At 45.8% G+C, this 20301-nt stretch overlaps 1 protein-coding gene across 1 annotated transcript in view; it reads left to right on the top strand.

Annotated features, from left to right (window-relative positions):
* TIMM44 (translocase of inner mitochondrial membrane 44) overlaps positions 1-20099 on the top strand; it is a 71089-nt gene extending 50990 nt beyond the window's left edge. The window contains exons 12-13 of the mRNA XM_065422253.1: positions 5755-5865; positions 19980-20099. Of these exons, the coding sequence (XP_065278325.1) occupies positions 5755-5865; positions 19980-20099 (231 nt within the window). The remainder of the gene's footprint in view (positions 1-5754; positions 5866-19979) is intronic.
* The last annotated feature ends 202 nt before the right edge of the window (positions 20100-20301 follow it).

Raw genomic sequence — 20301 nt, 5'->3', positions numbered from 1 at the left:
CTTGATTACAGTGTACAGTAACTCCTCACTTAACGTTGTAGTTATGTTCCTGAAAAATGAGATTTTAAGCAAAACAATGTTACGCGAATCCAATTTCCCCATAAGTTTTAATGTAAATGAGGGGGTTAGGTTCCAGGGAAATTTTTTTCACCAGACAAAAGAAAATGTGTGTGTGTGTGTGTGTGTGTGTGTGTATGTGTATGTATATATATAATACACACACACACACGCAGTATAAGTTTTAAACAAACAATTTAATTACACAGCGATGATGATTGTGAAGCTGGGTTCAGGTGGTGAAGTCAGAGGGTGGGATATTTCGCAGGGAATGCCTTACTGCTAAATGATGAACTAGCATTTGGCTGAGTCCTCAAGGGTTAACTGGTTGTTAATGTAACCTCACTCTACAAGGCATGGAGGGAGGGGAGAGAGCATAGCAGACAGAGACAGAGACACACACCGTGTGTCTGAGAGCGAGAGATGCACATTTCCCCTTTAAGTAGCTGACCCCAGTCTTAAGTACACTGCCTTGTTAATTAGATCAGCTTGCTGAGATTGCAGCTGCTGCCTGGAAGCTCCCACCATCCTGAACCCTGTCATGTGTACCCCTTGCTCTATGGAAATGGCGTAAGCGGGGTGCAGGAGCTGGAGGGAAGGGGACAACCTGACATTAGCCCCCACTTTCCCCCTCTCCCCGTACAGCAAGCAGGAGTCTCTGGGAGCATCTCCAAGGCAGAGGGCAGGAGCAGCACATGGCAGTGGGGGAGGGACAGCTCAATGCCGGCAATAGCTAGCCTGCTGGGCAGCTGCAGCACAGGGAACTAAGGGGAGCGGGGAGCTGATAGGGGGAGCTGATAGGGAGGCTGCCAGTCCACCCTGATTACAAGCCCCCACCAGCTAGCTCCAGAGAGCTGCTCTTCCTGCAAGCAATGGACAAAGCAGGCGGCTGCCAAACGACGTTAGAAGGGAGCATTATACAACTTTAAATGAGCATGTTCTCTAATTGATCAGCAACGAAACAACGTTAACCGGGACGACTTTAAGTGAGGAGTTACTGTATAAGTACCTGCACGGGGAGGAAATACTGGCTACTAAAGGGCTCTTTAATGTAACAGAGAAAAGCAGAACATGAACCAATGTCTGGGAGCTGAAACCAGACAAATTCACATTAGAAATCGGGTACAAATGTTTAACACTGAGGATGATTAACCATTGGAACAAACTCCCAAAGAAATGATGGATTCTCCATCTCCTGAGGTCTTCAAATCAGAATGCCTTTCTGGAAGTTAAACGTTGGTCAGACACAAGTTATTGGGCTCAGTACTGGAGGAGCTGGGTGAAATTCTTCTGTTGACCTAGCTACTGCTTCTCAGAGGGGTGGATTGTGCACATCGCTAGGAAGAACCCCTTCTGTTGATATAGGAAGCGTCTACGCTACAAGTTCTGTAGTCATGTAGCTGTGGCTCTGCTGCTGTAATACTTGTCACTCTCAGGCTGTCTACACTACAGACAACTTAAGCTACAGAGACCTAGTAGCAGGTAACTGAACGTGCAGTATATTTGACAGGGCAAAGCCATTTGAAAAGACCAAAATTTGAAAAGCCATTTTGAGACTGTCTACACTAGGGGCAAGGGCAACCTACCCATGTTGCTTAGGGTGCACATTTTTTCACAGCTCTGAGCAACGTAGTTAGGTTGATCTAACTTTTAAGTGTAAACCAGGCCTCAGCCAATATACAGGACTGGTAATAACCGCAGTTCTTTTCAGTTCAGTTTGAGATGTGAAGTTAGAAATACCACAGATGTATCCAAGACTCCTCAGGCAAGTCAGTTTCCCTAGCAACAGAGGCCAGCTGGTGGAAGGAACTTGGTAGTTTCCTCCTGTTTCCTGAACCACTAAACTGCCGCGCAGTTTGTGATAGCCAATAACCTCTTGAGAGGACTATGATGGGAGCGGCACAGGGAGCTAAGGTTTGAGGCTCCTGGGCTTTGAGCTGTGTGGCATTCTAGGACTGGAATAGCAGGGGGAGCAGTTGAAGTTCATTGGCAGAGCTGCATGTGGGAAACTATCGGCCCTCATAATACCTCAATGTTACACGAACTGCCAGTACCCCACATTCCTTTTCAAAACGGGAAGAAATGGAGCTCGTGATGTTCCTTTTTGTAGTACTCGTAAGGCCATTGGTTGTAACCTAGCAGTGGAAAACTGATGCCATAGTACTACATGGCAGATTGTACTTTGAAAGAATGTTCGGGTTCCTCTAACTTGATTTCAAATGAGCATATTTTCTGTGAACCAAACATCATCATCATCATCATCACTCCCATAACTGCATTGGTCGGTGGGGCACCATCATTGATGAGCAATGGCAATTCTTATAAAAGAACTGTACCCCTCCCTCTCCTTCCAAGGCCCGTATTGCCATAGTAACCTGAGGGCCTCCTGGGATACCGGACTGTCCCCTTCCCTTACACCAACTCCTCTGAAATAATAGGAAACCTTTCCTGCCCTTTCTGTAACATGAGGAATTAAATGAGAGTGCCAACCAAGCAGGAATCTGCCCATTACAGCTGCAATTCCCTTGATTATCTCCAGCAATAAACAATGCATTCTAATCAAATGAACTTTATTGAAGTAATAAACATTATCACTTTATTCTAAACATCTCACTTAATTTAGGAACGTCCAATATAAAGTCTGTGTCCAAGAGACATGACTTCATGGTGTGCTGAATAATAACTCCTGGGTGGAAAGTTTAGTTTGTTTGTTTTTTCTCCCCCTTCCGTTATGGAGATATACCTATCTCATAGAACTGGAAGGGACCCTGAAGGGTCATCGAGTCCAGCCTCCTGCCTTCACTAGCAGGACCAAGTACTGATTTTTGCCCCAGATCCCTAAGTGGCCCCCTCAAGGATTGAACTCACAACCCTGGGTTTAGCAGGCCAATGCTCAAACCACTGAGCTATCCCTAAATAGAACAATGTCACCGTAGCAGGACTGGAGTTCTGGCTGAAGAGGCACTTTGTTATGTGTCTGTTTTCAGCCATTTACAACTTTCTTGAAATATTACCCTGGGGTCGTCTTTGTTTGTTCTTAGCCCAAAGGTGAATGGGCAAGGGGATATTTAATAAAATTCTCCTGCGACCTTTGAGCTGAAAGGTATTGTCAGACATTCTTTTGATACTTTTTTACTCTTTGAAAACAGACTATTTTGTTGGAGAAGCTCTATGTTGGCATGTACAGACAGTGTTTTCAATCAGAATGGCATCTTTGCTATGGTTGGGAAAGAAAATTTAGAATGAAAATAGCAAACTGCAGCATGTCACTTCCAAAACAGAACTGTTGTGTGTGCAAAATGATTCTCCAGATAGCGTTTTATACATGCATAGTGAAGTAATGTTCCATCTGTATTTGAATATGCAATTTCCATGTACATGAGAAGAGTGAAACTTAAGACCAACACTTTCAAACATAGACATCTAAATACATATTTGAGGTACCTAGACAAACATTCTAATTTTCAAAGATGCTGAGCACCTACAACTTCCTTTGACTTCAATGGGATTTTTTGGTGCTTAGCACCTCTCAAATGAAGACCTCTTGTTTAAGTGCCTTAATATGGATTTAGATGTGCAACTTTAGGAACTCATGTTTCAAAATGTTGACTTAGAAGCATGTAACATAACAAACTGACTGGAGACAGTTTTCTTTTTTGCTAAAAACACTAAAAATTAAATGCAAAAAGCCATACTAGTACAGAATTATGATTAAAATTTAGATGTTACATACACATATAATGAAATTCAGTGCACGCACTGCGGCTTATGTTAAGGCAGAAAAGTTATACCTCACCATCTGCATTAGCAGAAAATGGCTGTCCAATTGAATTCCTGAACTGGCACATGGCCCTAAAGTCTGGCTTTAGACACATGGAATGAAAGTGCTAAGAGCTGAATGTTTGTCACTGAGTAGTCTGGTTTCCTGGCTGAGCTGGTGGAGAGGTGGCAATATGATTTATTGCTGTGCTAGAAACTTAAGGCTGGTCTACGCTACAGCCTCCCTCCCGCCGATATAAGTGCCCTACTACACCGACATAATAACTCCACCTCCACGAGAGGTGTAAGGCTTATGTCAGTTACTTACATCGGCTGTTCTCTGTCTTGTCACTTGCTGTGAAATTGACAAGAAAGCTGGGCAGCTAGAGCCCAGCTCCCCTGGAGAGCTGGGCCTGCTCTCCAGGGGCAAGAAGCCCCGGATGGCTTCCTCCCCACTCCCGGCGGGGAATGGAGAGGCGAGAAACCCTGGGCGGCCTGCCGGGAGCCTGTGGGGCAGCTGGACTCCTGGCAGCGAGCTGCCAGCGTAGCTGAGACCAGGCTCTCTGCTCCCCACACTGCCCCTGTTAGGTCAGTGGAAGCGCTCTTGGTAAGGACGTGCACCACTGACCCAAGGAAGGTCGTGTGGATCTACCCCACTGGCAGAATTAATGTGGTGGCTGTAAGTTGACCTAATACAGGTTGACTTACCTTTCTAGTGTAGACATACTCTTAGGCTCAAGTGCAACTAGGAAAGCTTCACTTGCCAGGCAGGTGAAGTGCTGAGCTTAGTCTTGGCAGAGTGAGAGAGACTCCTTTTCTAACGTTGTTACTCCATAGAGCATGACAGAGTTCTCTGCCCTCTTTCCTGGGTGAAGTCAGCCAGTGGCTGTTTTAAGGGGAAGGACATGTACAGTGAGTCACTTGCCTGCCCTCTGTGCCACACGCAGGTGGGAAATGGCTTCCAGCAACTTGCCTTAACTTTTTTTTTTTTTAATATATATAAGTTCTCAAATCCAGGAAATGCTGCCATAGTTCATTTGAACACACATCTTAGCTCTGCCCTTTGTGTGCATTATAAAGCTGTCTTTAATTAAATGATCAAATACTACTGCTTAAAAGCAATCTGTGACTTTTACTACTACCTTAGAGAGACATTATTTCTGAGGTAATACAATCAAGGATTTAAAGACCATGGGTCACTTAAGCACATATGAACAACTGACCCTGTATCATAATGGATTCCTGCCAGAGGGGAGCATCGTGATTGCTTCTCAGCTTTGCATTCTTAATAAAGCAACTTTAATTTTGCATTGTCTTTTGCATTTAATTTCCTAGGTATTTAGAGAGGTAAGAGATGTCAGTGGAATAAAGAGGACAGGAAACAGGGGAAAAAGGCATTGGCCTTCATGGCTTCTATTCCACTTAAAAGTTCCTTTACCCAGTGCATTGGGACTTACCTTGTTACGGGCTATTTACTTACTAGGTGGGAAGTGTCAAAGTTGGAGTTGGATTTGAGTTATTTCCCTGGAAAAAGTATACTGCTATTTTTTAAGAGCAGGACTTTTTTTTTATCATCCTCTCATAACTCAGAAATATCTGAATAGCTCTTGTTCACATTTTCCAAAAAATTCAGCCCTCAGGCACATAAGAATGGAAAATTTCTGCCAAAAGGGACCATTTTTTCCGAAAGTGTAGTATAAGTATTTAAAAACATGATCACAATGTGGAAACATTTTGGAACAGCGTGCTAGTACAGTTGACTCAAGCAATTGTACTAGCACAACTGGTATAATTCAGTATAGTAGCCAGAATCAGCCTTGAAAGGGATTACAGGCTAATGATTTACTGTGCAAGTCATAGTAGTAATTTTAAATTCTCTTGATGTTAACATGCAGAAAGACATCTCCACTTTCTAATAGAAAATTTTTCTCGTTACAGCTTCCTATGGGGAAGATGATGGAGCAGGGACCCGTATTAATTATCACTTTCCAGGCTCAACTTGTTAGGGTGGTTAAAAATCAGAAAGGAGAGGTGGTAGAAGGAGATCCGGTAAGTGATGCTGTCAAGGCTGATTCCCCACTCTAGCACTTCGAGTGCAGAAGGTGGGGGCCCGCAATGATTCTAGCAATAAATACTGGCCACTCCAAGCTTGTACTAAGCTCCTAAGGTTACAGCTTTTCTCTGACCTTGGATGGATAGATGCTGCCACCACCCAGTGCAGAACCCCTTTGAGAACCCAGGAAGGTGCACTTGGGAATTCCTTCCTGTGGGGTACCCTCAAGCCCTTTAAACCCCCCCCACACACACACACACACTCCCAGCCGGAGAAGAGCTGAGAAAGAAAAACAAAGGAAATCAGCTGTTGCTATCAGCTAATTAAACAACATGTGCACAAACCTCTTAGGACACAAAAATCCAATCCCGTTCTTAAAAAAGATAAATTTTATTGAAACAAAAAGAAAGAAAATACATCTGGAAACTCAGGCTATTAGTAGATTTAAAAAGAGCAAATACAATGATTAAGCATCAAAAATAGTTCTTGAGGTCCATCTTAAAGGTTACAAGCAAAACAAAAGCACCTGGGGTTAGCACAGAGGCGTCCACAAGCCATAAAGAAATAAAAGGAGATAAACCTGATCGCGTCTTCCTAGACATTTCCTGATCTGCTTACATATCTGGGATTTCAAATGAGTAGTTTCTAGGTATGATACTGATGATTTTTCATACCTGGCCCCAAGCTTTTTACAGCATAGTTTCAGCCCTGTCTCTGCTTCTCTCTGAGAACAACCACAGACAGACAAAAGGGGAGTCTTGTTTCAATTTCAAAAAGTTCTAGCCTTCCCATTGGTTCTTTTGGCCAGGTGCCCCACTTACTTCCTTTTACCTATGCATAGCAGTGATACTTTTTAGCCCTTTACAGGTAAAGCAAGTAGAGAACAGCTACTAAGAGGGATTTTATAGTTAAATGGCTGGCTGAGTCCATAAAAGGGAGCTAGCCCCCCCCCCCCTTTCATTTATCACAGATGCCCTGTACTTTGTGTGAAAAATGAAGTGCTTTGCAGTCAGTTCTAGTGAGATTGTGTGCATTCACTTTTAATCCAGTCGTCATTGTGTAACACACACATCTGCCATGGAGCCTGGCTAATGTGCATTTAACTAATCCATACTCTCCATAATTCACCCCCACAAACACATGCCCTCTCCGCTTCTGAGCAGAGATGAAATAGTGCTCTAGCAACAGGTCTGGCATTACTGAGCTCTCATTACTTCAGTATGTTTGTTAGAACATCACTAATTAAAACTAAGCTTATCAAATAAATGAACAAGTTCATTTTGTGATGGAGAACTGGGCTTTCTTTAGGGTGATCACTTACTAATAGATGAAGTTCAGTGCTTCACAATGGGTCTCCATATCACCAGTGTGAAGTAACAAGTCCTGCACTCAAAGCACACATGAAACCTTTGCCCTGTAAGCATGTCCAGACTTCTTGTGTGTCCCAGAACTCAGATGCTTTCATTGCTATTAACGGAGATCTAGAAAATGGAGCAATTGATTTAAAAAAAATCCACCAACAGAAAAAACTGGAGGGGAGTACTTGGAAAAACAAGATATCTGATGGTAGGACCCTTAGCAGCCATCTTAAAAAGTGCTCAGAATGAGGAAGGTGTAATGAGCTGGTGTAGAGCTAATGGGATTTGGGTCTTTATAGTGGGAAATGGTGATTGGGTTCAGTAAATTGCACTTCAATCCCAGGTGAAATCATGGAACCAAATAATGAAAGGGCAGAGCATCCAGATGCATCTAGCACAGTGGGTCCCTGCCCCTTGGTACACCTGCTCCCTTCCTGTGCCTGGCCTGGCTCAGCCACTCAGAGCTCTGTCCTTGTCAGATGCAGGGGGTGGCAGGTACACTGCCTGAGATCGTTGTGCTGGTGCATTTGAAAGGCCCAGGGATCCTGGGCAGCAGTGGGGAGTAGCAAAGGACGGGATTATGGTTTAGGGAAGGTTGTGAAACCCGAGGAGATGAGTGCCATGGGCAGCAAGCCACCCAGAGGATTACACAGAATCACTCACAGCATGCTGCTTGATTGCATTGCTTTAAAGTCTAATGACAGAGCTGCTAGACAAAGGGAATTTAGTGGGTGGAAAGTCCCAGCAGTGGCTCAAGCCAAATTGGAAATAAGCAGGGCTGTTACTATCTATCCAGGATTGAGTGCAGAGAGGAACAGGGGCTGCTACCTTTATGGATCTCCCTGCTGGGGACTGTCATCGTGGTGTAGGTTTTGAACAAACAATCTCACTTCCGTCACATACATCCCGTCACTTCATGGCTGAAATGTTGTAGGACCTTTCTGAGAAAAAAAAAAAAAAAATTTGCATATTAAAAACCTTTTGGGAAAGACAACACCCCCATCCCAAGTTAGAGGGTCAGCCTTACTCAACTTGCCTCAGTTAATCAGCTAATCACTTCTTAATGTGGCTGCTTTACATAGGCCTGGTCTACACTACGGGGTTAGGTCGAATTTAGCCGCGTTAGGTCGATTTAAAAATGAATGCATCCACACAACCAACCCTGTTCCGTCGACCTAAAGGGCTCTTAAAATCGACTTCTGTACTCCTCCCCAGCAAGGGGAGCAGCGCTAAAATCGACTTTGCTGGGTCGAATTTGGTGTAGTGCAGACGCAAATTGATGGGATTGGCCTCCAGGAGCTATCCCAGAGTGCTCCATTGTGACCATTCTGGACAGCACTTTGAAGTCCGATGCACTAGCCAGGTACACAGGAAAAGCCCCGGGAATTTTTGAATTTCATTTCCTCTTTGGTCAGCGTGGCGAACTCAGCAGCACAGGTGACCATGCAGTTCCCCCAGAATCGTAGAGAGTAGAATGTTTCTATGCTCCCCCTATCATCTCCGTCCCTGAGGTTATCGCAGTTTAGAAGGTGAAAAAAATGCACTCGCGATGACATGTTTTCCGAGCTCATGCAGTCCTCCTGCACTGATAGGGCACAGCTTAATGCATGGAGGCATTCAGTGGCAGAGGCCAGGAAAGAATTAAGTGAGCGCGAAGAGCAGAGGCAGGACGCGATGCTGAGGCTAATGGGGGAGCAAACGGACACGATGAAGCGTCTGTTGGGGGAGCAAACGGACATGATGAAGCGTCTGTTGGAGCTGCAGGAAAGCCAATAAGAGCACAGACTCCAGCTGCATCCACTGTATAACTGCCTACCCTCCTCCCCATGTTCCGTAGCCTCACCCAGATGCCCAAGAATGCGGGGGGGAGGCTCCGGGCACCCAGCCACTCCACTCTAGAGGATGGCCCAAGCAACAGAAGGCTGTCATTCAAACAGTTTGATTTTTAGTGTGGCTACAATACCTTGTCTGTTATCTCTTTTTTTTTTTTTTTTAATTAATAAAGAATGCATGGTTTCAAAACAATAGTTGTTTTATTTCGAAGTGGGGAGGGTGGTTGGCTTACAGGGAATTAAAATCAACAAAGGGGGTGGGTGTGCATCAAGGAGAAACACACACAAGTGTCACACCGAAGCCTGGCCAGTCATTAAACTGGTTTTCAAAGCCTCTCTGATGCGCAGCACGCCTTGCTGTGCTCTTCTAATCGCCCTGGTGTCTGGCTGCTCAAAATCAGATGCCAGACGATTTGCCTCAACCTCCCACCCCGCCATAAATGTCTCCCCCTTATTCTCACAGATATTATGGAGCACACAGCAAGCAGCAATAACAATGGGAATGTTGCTTGCGCTGAGATCTGACCAACAGCTCCAGAGAGCTTTTAAATGTCCAAAGGCACATTCTACCACCATTCTGCATTTGCTCAGCCTATAGTTGAACTGCTCCTTACTACTGTCCAGGCTTCATGAACGGATCCCCCGAGCTCGTCGCTGGGGAGCAGGAGAGCAGAGTTGCAGGGGAAGTGATGGAGCCATACACCATGCCCTGGAGGTTGCTAGGAGCCAGGCAGGGAAGACGTTCCCAGAACCCCCAGCCAAGCTACATGTCTGACGAGGACGGTTACCAGTCCTACTGCACCGTCTGCTGCCAGCAGCACCCAGGAGGACCAGAACAGATCCCCCGAGCTCGTTGCTTGGGAGCAGGAGAGCACAGTTACAGCAGAAGCGGTGGATGACGATGGTTAGCAGTCCTACTGCACCGTCTGCTGCGAAGGCAAGGACCTGCTGCTGTGTAGCAATGCCAGCTGCTGCAGGTGCTTCTGTGTCGAATGCTTGGAGGTCCGGGTAGGGCAAGGTACCTCGGCCAAGGCAAAAGAGCAAGAGCCCTGGAGCGGTTACATGTGTTAACCACGGAAGTGCTATGGGGTGTTACAGCGCTGACCAGACTGGAATGTACGGCTGCAAGACTTCTTCACCAGTGACAAAGGACAAGAATATGATGCACCTAAAATCTAAAAAGGCCCGCACATTTCCCAGAGTCACTACCCTTGATAACAGAACGTCAATGATTGCATTGGCTACTTGGATCACAGCAGCCCCCACAGTAGACTTGCCCACAACAGCAGCGGTGACGGTGAGCTGAGCGGGCTCCATGCTTGCCGTGGTATGGCGTCTGCACGGGTAACCCAGGAAAAAGACGCGAAACGATTGTCTGCCGTTGTTTTCACAGAGGGAGGGGCGACTGACGACATGTACCCAAAACCAGCCGCGACAATGTTTTTGCACCATCAGGCATTGGGAGCTTAACTCGCTGGGCGGCGGAGACTGCAGGAACTGTAGGATAGCTACCCACAGTGCACCGCTCCATAAGTCGATGCTGGCCACGGTAGTGAGGACACACTCTACTGACTTAATGCGCTTAGTGTGGACATGCGCAATCGACTGTATAAAATTGCGTCCTAAAAATCGACTTCTATAAAATCGACCTAATTTCATAGTGTAGACATACCCATAGATACCAGAATTTCATATGCTTGGTCTGTTCTTCATGCACTTGGCTTTTGTGTGTACCTGGGTTGTCTTGGATCAGTTGTTTCTGATGTTTCTGGACTGCATGAAAGTGGCTCATAGGAGAGTCTCATGTGACTCTTCATGAGAGAGAAACCATAACGAAAGAATAATTATGAATAATAACGGCATCTGGTTGGGGCCCTGTAGGGCCATCTGAAAGGAGCAGTGAAAGCCCATTCGTTAAGTAGGAGAATGGTGCCAAGCTAGGAGCTGCTGTGAGCACCTGGGAGGAAGGAGAGATGAAAAGGGAGTGGCAGTATTGTGGTAACCGTTCTGACTGCTGCTCCACACACATGCTCTCAGCTACCTGTGGTGGTAGCTCTATACTGCAGCTGTAAGTAATATCTAGTTCTCACCATTAGGTCTTGAAGCGCTTTGCAAAGGACTTCAGTATCATTATCCCCATTTTAAAGATGGGGGAAACTGAGGCACAAAGGGGGAACAACAAATCGGCACATTAGGACCTTCATTTCCCAGTGGGGCTGTTTCCTGTTTTTATATTTAATTTGTTTATTTGTATGTTTTGGATGCATGCTTTCTTGCCTTTCTCCGTCCTTGATGAGCGGGACCTCTGGGTGTGAGGAGCCCAGAGGTTTGGGCACTTGGGCAGAAATTAGCAAAATGAAATTGAAGCGGGAGAAATTAAAATTAATAAATTGCAAGAGGGGTGGAGAATAATCTCAAGCCCAGTGAGTTTAGGTTCTGGATCCACTGTAATTGTACTAAGGTTCTGTCTCAAACCAGGTAAACTGTTCTCCTCTCCTCATGCTAGACCAGGGGTTTCAAACTCAAATGATCACGAGGGCCACATGAGGGCTAGTTCATTGGCCCAAGGGCCGCATCACTGACACACACCCCCGCCTCGCTGCCCCCGGCCCTGCCACCACTCCACCCCTTCCATGAGTCCCTACCCCATTCCAACCCCTTCCCTGAAGTCCCCACCCCAACTCCGCCCCCTCCCTGCCCCCAGAGGGTGCATGAGGGGTGTGGCAGGGGCTCAGGGAAGGGAGTTGAGGTGCAGCAGGGGGTTGGGTTGCAGTCAGGGGGCTCAGGGTGCAGAAGGGGTGTGGGATGCAGTAGGGGGCTCAGGGCAGGGGGTTGGGGTGTGGAGTGCAGCAGGGGGCTCAGGGCAGGGAGTTGGGGTGCAGCAGGGGGTTGAGGTTCAGGCAGGGGACTCAGGGCAGGGAGTTGGGGTGCAGCAGGGGGTTGAGGTTCAGGCAGAGGGCTCAGGGCAGGGAGTTGGGGTGCAGCAGGGGGTTGGCGTTCAGGCAGGGGGCTCAGGGCAGGGAGTTGGGGTGCAGGCAGGGGGCTCAGGGCAAGGGATTGGGGTGCAGAAGGGGTGTGGGATGCAGCAGGGGGTTGGGGTGCAGGCAGGGGGCTCAGGGCAGGGAGTTGGGGGGCGGGGTGGCAGCGGTGCACACCGGGGCCAGGGCAGGCTGCCAGCCCTGGCCCCGCTCCCGGAAGTAGCTAGAACCATGTCCCTGCAGCCCCTGGGGGAGGGGGGACGCAGGGCTCCGCACGCTGCTTGCCGTGCCTCCAGGTACCTCCCCCAAAGCTCCCATTGGCCGCGGTTCCCCGTCCCCGTTCCCGGCCAGTGGGAGCTGCGGGGGGCCGGTGCCTGAAAACCAGGGCAACACACGGACTTTTCTTCCCCGCCGCAGGGATGTGAAGCCAGCCGCTTCAGGGAGCGGCGCGGGGCTCGAGGGGGGCAATCCCGCGGGTGTAGTTTGCCCACCCCTGGCCTGGAGGTAGGCCGGGGGGGCAGGCGCAGGCCGCTTGGCGGGCTGCAGGAAATAGCCCCACGGGCCATGTGTTTGAGACCCCTGTGCTAGACACTGCACATGGCACAGTCCTGTGTTGGGACTTCTGAAAGCTACTCCGGGGATGCCTGACTGACCATGCCCTGTCCTGGAATCTGTGTGTGAATCACTTCTTGCAGTGGTTTCATTTGTCCATGTAAGCTGTAGAAAGCATCACCGTCATTCACCTAAGCACCATCTGCGGATAAGTTCTGTCAAGCTCGTTTTGGGAGTTAATGACACATGGGTTTAAGAGCTTGTGAAATCTTCTGGAAATCTCTTTGTGGCTGAGTGGCAGGCTCTCGGGGTGCCGGGCAATGTTTAAGTAGTTTAATGATGTATAATAGGTGACGCTGCGAGGAGCCTGGAGCTGGCAGTTTCCAGGAGTCTTCCATTAAAATTAATACATGTGTTTAATAAATATTGGCTTTTCTCAGCCATTCTCCTGAGCCCAGACTGTAGGTTTACAGAAAAAAGGACTAATTTTAATGATGGGGCCCATCTAGACTGATTTGCAGCTTGTCATATTGACCACAGGGGGAAGAGAGGTCTATTTAGTGATTTCTCACATTGAATTAGCCCATTGGTAAAAGATGGGTATTGATGGGCTGATTTATTAAAGGCGATATCAAAGCCCATTTTCTGTCTGTTTCCTTGAGAACAGCAATAAATCCAGGAGATGCATTAAAATGCTGTAGAGGAAATGAAACTTTAGTTTTAATCCAGTGTCAGCTGCAGGCCGACTGGCAGCCATGATTGTTTTACTGTTGCACTTCTGCAGTGCCTTGGAGTCATGAGCAAATAACCTTCTAGGTAAAAAGGAGCTTCAAGTTGTAAACTTGCTAAATAGAAATCATGTGCTTGTTCCTGCTGCAGTATTGCCCTGTTTGCACTCACCCACTACAGTGCTGCAAACTCACCCTCAATGGGATACGTAGGAAGTTTGGGAGCATATGAAATGATTATGCCAGGTGTTCTAGCAAATACGCCACTTTAAAAAGAGAGCAGGGGACAGATGCCTATGGAGTTTTGCACAGTTGATCTGGGGAAATAGGCCTTTAACCATCCAGCAAAGCACTTTCGAAAGGTTCAAGGAATCCTCTTTAAAATTAATCCTAAGAGATTGTGGTGCAGGATGCTGGGCCTGTCACAGCATCCCATGGGAATAAGGGACAAATTTTAATCTTAAATGCATAACTACAGTTTAGAAATCCACTTCTGGGAGTCCACAGATGTTTGCAGTCCCAGTTCCTTTGAATATATGCAGCAACATGCACTGCACATCCAAGATTAGGATGTAGCTCTATTAATAAACATGCAAAATCAGTCACCCAGAACTCCCACAGTGCAGGTAACGGGTTGTTGTTGTTTTTTTGTTCTGTGATGTCTCATTCCCCAGTAAGAAAGCCATCTTCCCTGTGTTTTGATGTCACAAACTGTCTGTAATGGGCCACTCTTACCACTTCAAAAGTTATTTTTCCTCTCTTGGTATCCTGCTGTTAATTGATTTATCTCGTAAGACTGACCTCACACTTGGTAAAGCAACTCCCATCCTTTCATGTATTTATACCTGCTCCTGTATTTTTCACTTCATTCATCTGATGAAGTGGGCTGTAGCCCATGAAAGCTTATGCCCAAATAAATTTGTTAGTCTCTAAGGTGCCACAAGGACTCCTGTTTTTTTTTTTTTTTTTTTTAAGATCCCTGTAGTTGTCTGCCACACTTCCAATAAAACACCCTATTTTTCAGGAGCCTAAACCTTTCCAGCTAGATCACAGCTTTGGTGCCAATTTTCTCCTTTCTTAGTTTGCCTCTTTCATTACAGAATGTAATGAAATGGAGTTTGAATGTCACAGATAGCTAGAAAATGCAAATTAAGGTTTCAGTGGCAATTAACTCAGCCCCTTTACCCATCTTATATCTTTATACACTTAACCGCATAGACTTCTTCAAGAAAATACTACAGTAGAGCCCCAGAGTTACGAACTGACCAGTCAACCACACACCTCATTTGGAACCGGAAGTGCACAATCAGGCAGCAGCAGAGATTTAAAAAATAATAATAATAATACAGTATAGTACTGAGTTAAATGTAAACTACTAACAAAATAAAAGGGAAGCAGCATTTTTCTTCTGCACAGTAAAGTTTCAAAGCCGTATTAAGTCAATGTTCGATTGTAAACTTTTGAAAGTTTACAATCGATTGGGGAACAAATGCTAGTAACAATAATAGGGCTCAGATTTTCCTAGACGTGCTAGCTGATGAATTCCTTCATCAAGTAGTTGCTGAACCGACGAGGGGGGATGCCATTTTAGATTTGGTTTTGGTGAGTAGTGAGGACCTCGTTGAGGAAATGGTTGTAGGGGACAACCTTGGCTCGAGTGATCATGAGCTAATTCGGTTTAAACTAAATGGAAGGATTAACAAAATTAAATCAGAGACTAGGGTTTACGATTTCAAAAGGGCTAACTTTAATAAATTAAGGCGACTAGTTAGGGAAGTGGATTGGACTAACATATTTACGGATCTAAAGGCGGAAGGCGCCTGGGATTATTTCAAATTGAAGTTGCAGGAGCTGTCGGAGGCCTGTATCCCAAGAAAGGGAAAACGGTTCATAGGCAGGAGATTTAGACCGAGCTGGATGAGCGAGCGTCTCAGAGGGGTGATTAAGAAAAAACAGAAAGCGTACAAAGAGTGGAAGAGGGGAGGGATCAGCAAAGAAACCTACCTTATTGAGGTCAGAGCATGTAGAGATGGAGTGAGAAAGGCCAAAAGCCGGGTAGAGTTGGACCTTGCGAGGGGAATTAAAACCAATAGCAAGAGGTTTTTAGCCATATAAATAGGAAGAAAACAAAGAAAGAAGAAGTGGGACCGCTGAAAACTGTAGATGGAGTGGAGATTATGGATAATCTAGGCATGGCACAATATCTAAACGAATATTTTGCATCGGTCTTTAATGAGGCTAATGAAGGGCTTAGGAATAGAGGCAGCGTGACAGAGGGGAATAAAGGAGGGGGGGTTGACATTACCGTATCCGAGGTAGAAGCCAAACTCGAACAGCTTAACGGGACTAAATCGGGCGGACCAGATGATCTTCATCCGAGAATATTAAAGGAACTGGCGCGAGAAATTGCAAGCCCGTTAGCGATAATTTTTAATGAATCTGTAAACTCGGGGGTGGTACCGTTGGACTGGAGAATAGCTAATGTGGTTCCTATTTTCAAGAAGTGGGGAAAAAGTGACCCAGGTAACTACAGGCCTGTTAGTTTAACATCTGTAATATGCAAGGTCTTGGAAAAAATTTTGAAGGAGAAAGTAGTTAAGGACCTTGAGGTCAATGGCAATTGGGACAAATTACAACATGGTTTTACGAAAGGCAGATCGTGCCAAACCAACCTGATCTCCTTCTTTGAGAAAGTAACAGATTTTTTAGATAAAGGAAATGCGGTGGATCTAATATACCTCAATTTCAGTAAAGCATTTGATACGGTACCGCATGAGGAATTATTGGTTAAATTGGAAAAGATGGGGATCGATATGAAAATCCAGAGGTGGATAAAGAACTGGTTAAAGGGGAGACTCCAGCAGGTCGTACTGAAAGGTGAACTGTCAGGTTGGAGGGAGGTTACCAGTGGAGTTCCTCAAGGTTCGGTTTTGGGTCCGATTTTATTTAATCTATTTATTACTGACCTCGGAACCGAATGTAGAAGTGGGCTGATAAAGTTTGCGGATGACACAAAGTTGGGAGGTATTGCCAATTCGGAGAAGGATCGGGATATCCTGCAGGGAGACTTGGATGACCTTGTAAACTGGAGTAATAGTAATAGGATGAAATTTAATAGTGAGAAGTGTAAGGTGATGCATTTAGGGATGACTAACAAGAATTTTAGTTATAAGCTGGGGACGCATCGGTTGGAAGTAACGGAGGAGGAGAAGGACCTCGGAGTCCTGGTTGATCGCAGGATGACTATGAGTCGGCAATGTGACGTGGCTGTGAAAAAAGCTAATGCGGTCTTGGGATGCATTAGGCGAGGTATTTCTAGTAGGGATAAGGAGGTGCTGCTTCCATTATACAAGGCACTGGTGAGACCTCATTTGGAGTACTGTGTGCAGTTCTGGTCTCCCATGTTTAAAAAGGATGAACTCAAACTGGAACGGGTGCAGAGAAGGGCCACTAGGATGATCCGAGGAATGGAAAACCTGTCGTATGAAAGGAGACTCGAGGAGCTCGGTTTGTTTACCCTAACCAAAAGGAGGCTGAGGGGGGATATGATTGCTCTCTTTAAATATATCAGAGGGATAAATACCAGGGAGGGAGAGGAATTATTTCAGCTCAGTACTAATGTGGACACGAGAACAAATGGATATAAACTGGCCGTCGGGAAGTTTAGGCTTGAAATTAGACGACGGTTTCTAACCGTCAGAGGGGTGAAGTTCTGGAACAGCCTTCCGAGGGAAACAGTGGGGGCGAAAGACCTCTCTGGCTTTAAGATTAAGCTTGATAAGTTTATGGAGGGGATGGTTTGATGGGATAACGTGATTTTAGTCAATAGGTCAATAACATGCCATTGCTGGTAATTAGTATCAATGGTCAATGCGGGTCTGGCTGGAGAATCTTGCCTGCATGCTCGGGGTTCTGCTGATCGCCATATTTGGGGTCGGGAAGGAATTTTCCTCCAGGGTAGATTGGCAGAGGCCCTGGAGGTTTTTCGCCTTCCTCCGCAGCATGGGGCAGGGGTCGCTTGCTGGAGGATTCTCTGCGACTTGAAGTCTTTAAATCATGATTTGGGGACTTCAATAGCTGAGTCAAGGGAGAGAATTATTCCAGGAGTGGGTGGGTCAGATTTTGTGGCCTGCATCATGCGGGAGGTCAGACTAGATGATCATAATGGTCCCTTCTGACCTTAAAGTCTATGAAAGAATCACCATTGGGTTTGTTCAGAATTATGAGTGTTTCAGAGTTACAAACAACTCTGTGGTTCTACTGTATATGTATTGACCCAGGATAACAGGACTCAAGTGAGTACTACATGTGTGCAGGGCTTTGACTTGGATGGAAATGTAATGGTTTTGTGACTTTTCATAGTGCAGGTTAAAGTTGTATTAAGAGGTTTTTGTATTGAATTTCCTCAGTTACTAAAGAGAGAAGGAAGGGCAGGGGGTGGGGAGAAATGGGGAAAAGTTAAAAGGCTAAAAATGACAGAAGAGCAGGGCAAACATGCTTCCTAATGGGCACCAGCCAGCCCAAGGCTGTTGGAGATTGTGTACTTAGGTGTTTCATAGATTCATAGATTCTAGGACTGGAAGGGACCTCGAGAGGTCATCGAGTCCAGTCCCCTGCCCGCATGGCAGGACCAAATACTGTCTAGACCATCCCTGATAGACATTTATCTAACCTACTCTTAAATATCTCCAGAGATGGAGATTCCACAACCTCCCTAGGCAATTTATTCCAGTGTTTAACCACCCTGACAGTTAGGAACTTTTTCCTAATGTCCAACCTAGACCTCCCTTGCTGCAGTTTAAGCCCATTGCTTCTTGTTCTATCCTCAGAGGCTAAGGTGAACAAGTTTTCTCCCTCCTCCTTATGACACCCTTTTAGATACCTGAAAACTGTTATCATGTCCCCTCTCAGTCTTCTCTTTTCCAAACTAAACAAACCCAATTCTTTCAGCCTTCCTTCATAGGTCATGTTCTCAAGACCTTTAATCATTCTTGTTGCTCTTCTCTGGACCCTTTCCAATTTCTCCACATCTTTCTTGAAATGCGGTGCCCAGAACTGGACACAATACTCCAGCTGAGGCCTAACCAGAGCAGAGTAGAGCGGAAGAATGACTTCTCGTGTCTTGCTCACAACACACCTGTTAATACATCCCAGAATCATGTTTGCTTTTTTTGCAATAGCATCACACTGTTGACTCATACTTAGCTTGTGGTCCACTATAACCCCTAGATCCCTTTCTGCCGTACTCCTTCCTAGACAGTCTCTTCCCATTCTGTATGTGTGAAACTGATTTTTTCTTCCTAAGTGGAGCACTTTGCATTTGTCTTTGTTAAACTTCATCCTGTTTAACTCAGACCATTTCTCCAATTTGTCCAGATCATTTTGAATTATGACCCTGTCCTCCAAAGCAGTTGCAATCCCTCCCAGTTTGGTATCATCCGCAAACTTAATAAGCGTACTTTCTATGCCAATATCTAAGTCGTTAATGAAGATATTGAACAGAGCCGGTCCCAAAACAGACCCCTGCGGAACCCCACTCGTTATGCCTTTCCAGCAGGATTGGGAACCATTAATAACAACTCTCTGAGTATGGTTATCCAGCCAGTTATGCACCCACCTTATAGTAGCCCCATCTAAATTGTATTTGCCTAGTTTGTCGATAAGAATATCATGCGAGACCGTATCAAATGCCTTACTAAAGTCTAGGTATACCACATCCACAGCTTCTCCCTTATCCACAAGGCTCGTTATCCTATCGAAGAAAGCTATCAGATTGGTTTGACATGATTTGTTCTTTACAAATCCATGCTGGCTGTTCCCTATCACCTTACCACCTTCCAAGTGTTTGCAGATGATTTCCTTAATTACTTGCTCCATTATCTTCCCTGGCACAGAAGTTAAACTAACTGGTCTGTAGTTTCCTGGGTTGTTTTTATTTCCCTTTTTATAGATGGGCACTATATTTGCCCTTTTCCAGTCTTCTGGAATCTCTCCCGTCTCCCATGATTTTCCAAAGATAATAGCTAGAGGCTCAGATACCTCCTCTATTAGCTCCTTGAGTATTCTAGGATGCATTTCATCAGGCCCTGGTGACTTGCAGGCATCTAACTTTTCTAAGTGATTTTTAACTTTGTTTGCATGCACACAAGTCCATATTCAAATACTCTCAGCTTTATGAAATCAGAGGTACTAACTGCAGTAGATTCCCTGCAGAGTTCAGCTGCTCCTCGGCTATCTGTGTTAAACTGGTTGTCAGAACAGGAAAATGGGTGTGTGTGCTTGTTGCCATATAACTCAAATGGCTGCATGGTTCAAATTTTCAAGCATCACAACCCTATGGCGCAAAAGCTCATCAGGGAATATTCAGCCCAAAAGGTTAAGTTTTTGAAACACTGTACAAGAGAAAGTGAGCTTATGATATCCAGCATTTTGGTAACCTTAACTAAAGGAGATAAAAAACAAAGATAAAAACAAAATCAGTGTAAGACTTATATAACAGCGATGTTGTTCTCTGTGTGTGGTGGTGCTGGGTGTTGACTCCTAGCCCGGTAGCGGTGCTATGTTCTCTGTGAGAGAAGGAGGGGCGTGACTCGTAGCCCACAGCAATGCTGTGTTCTCTGCAGTGTGTAGTTTCAGTTCTAACAAGTGATTTTTTGTTTCAGGACCAAGTTCTGCGGTTTCTGTATGTGTGGGCGCTTTGCAGAGACCAGGATGAGCTCAACCCATATGCTGCTTGGAGGTTATTGGACATTTCTGCTTCAAGCACAGAGCAGGCCCTCTAAGAATGCCATCCAAGAGCTTCCTATACCTCTCACTTGCAGCAGTGCCATGTCTGAACTTGCAGCAACCTACAGTGTAAGGAGGGAACTGTGGGGAACAGTCTCTGTTGGTTCTGTTTCAGAAGAGGTAGCTATTGGGTGTGCCATCACTTTACCAGTCCCTGATGTGACCTGCCTGGGACCCACATGACTACCCTGGGCACGG

This window comes from Emys orbicularis, chromosome 24 (assembly GCF_028017835.1).
Source record: "Emys orbicularis isolate rEmyOrb1 chromosome 24, rEmyOrb1.hap1, whole genome shotgun sequence".
Taxonomy (NCBI): domain Eukaryota; kingdom Metazoa; phylum Chordata; order Testudines; family Emydidae; genus Emys; species Emys orbicularis.
Note: the sequence above shows the minus strand (reverse complement) of the source record. Positions and strands in the feature narration are given on the sequence as shown.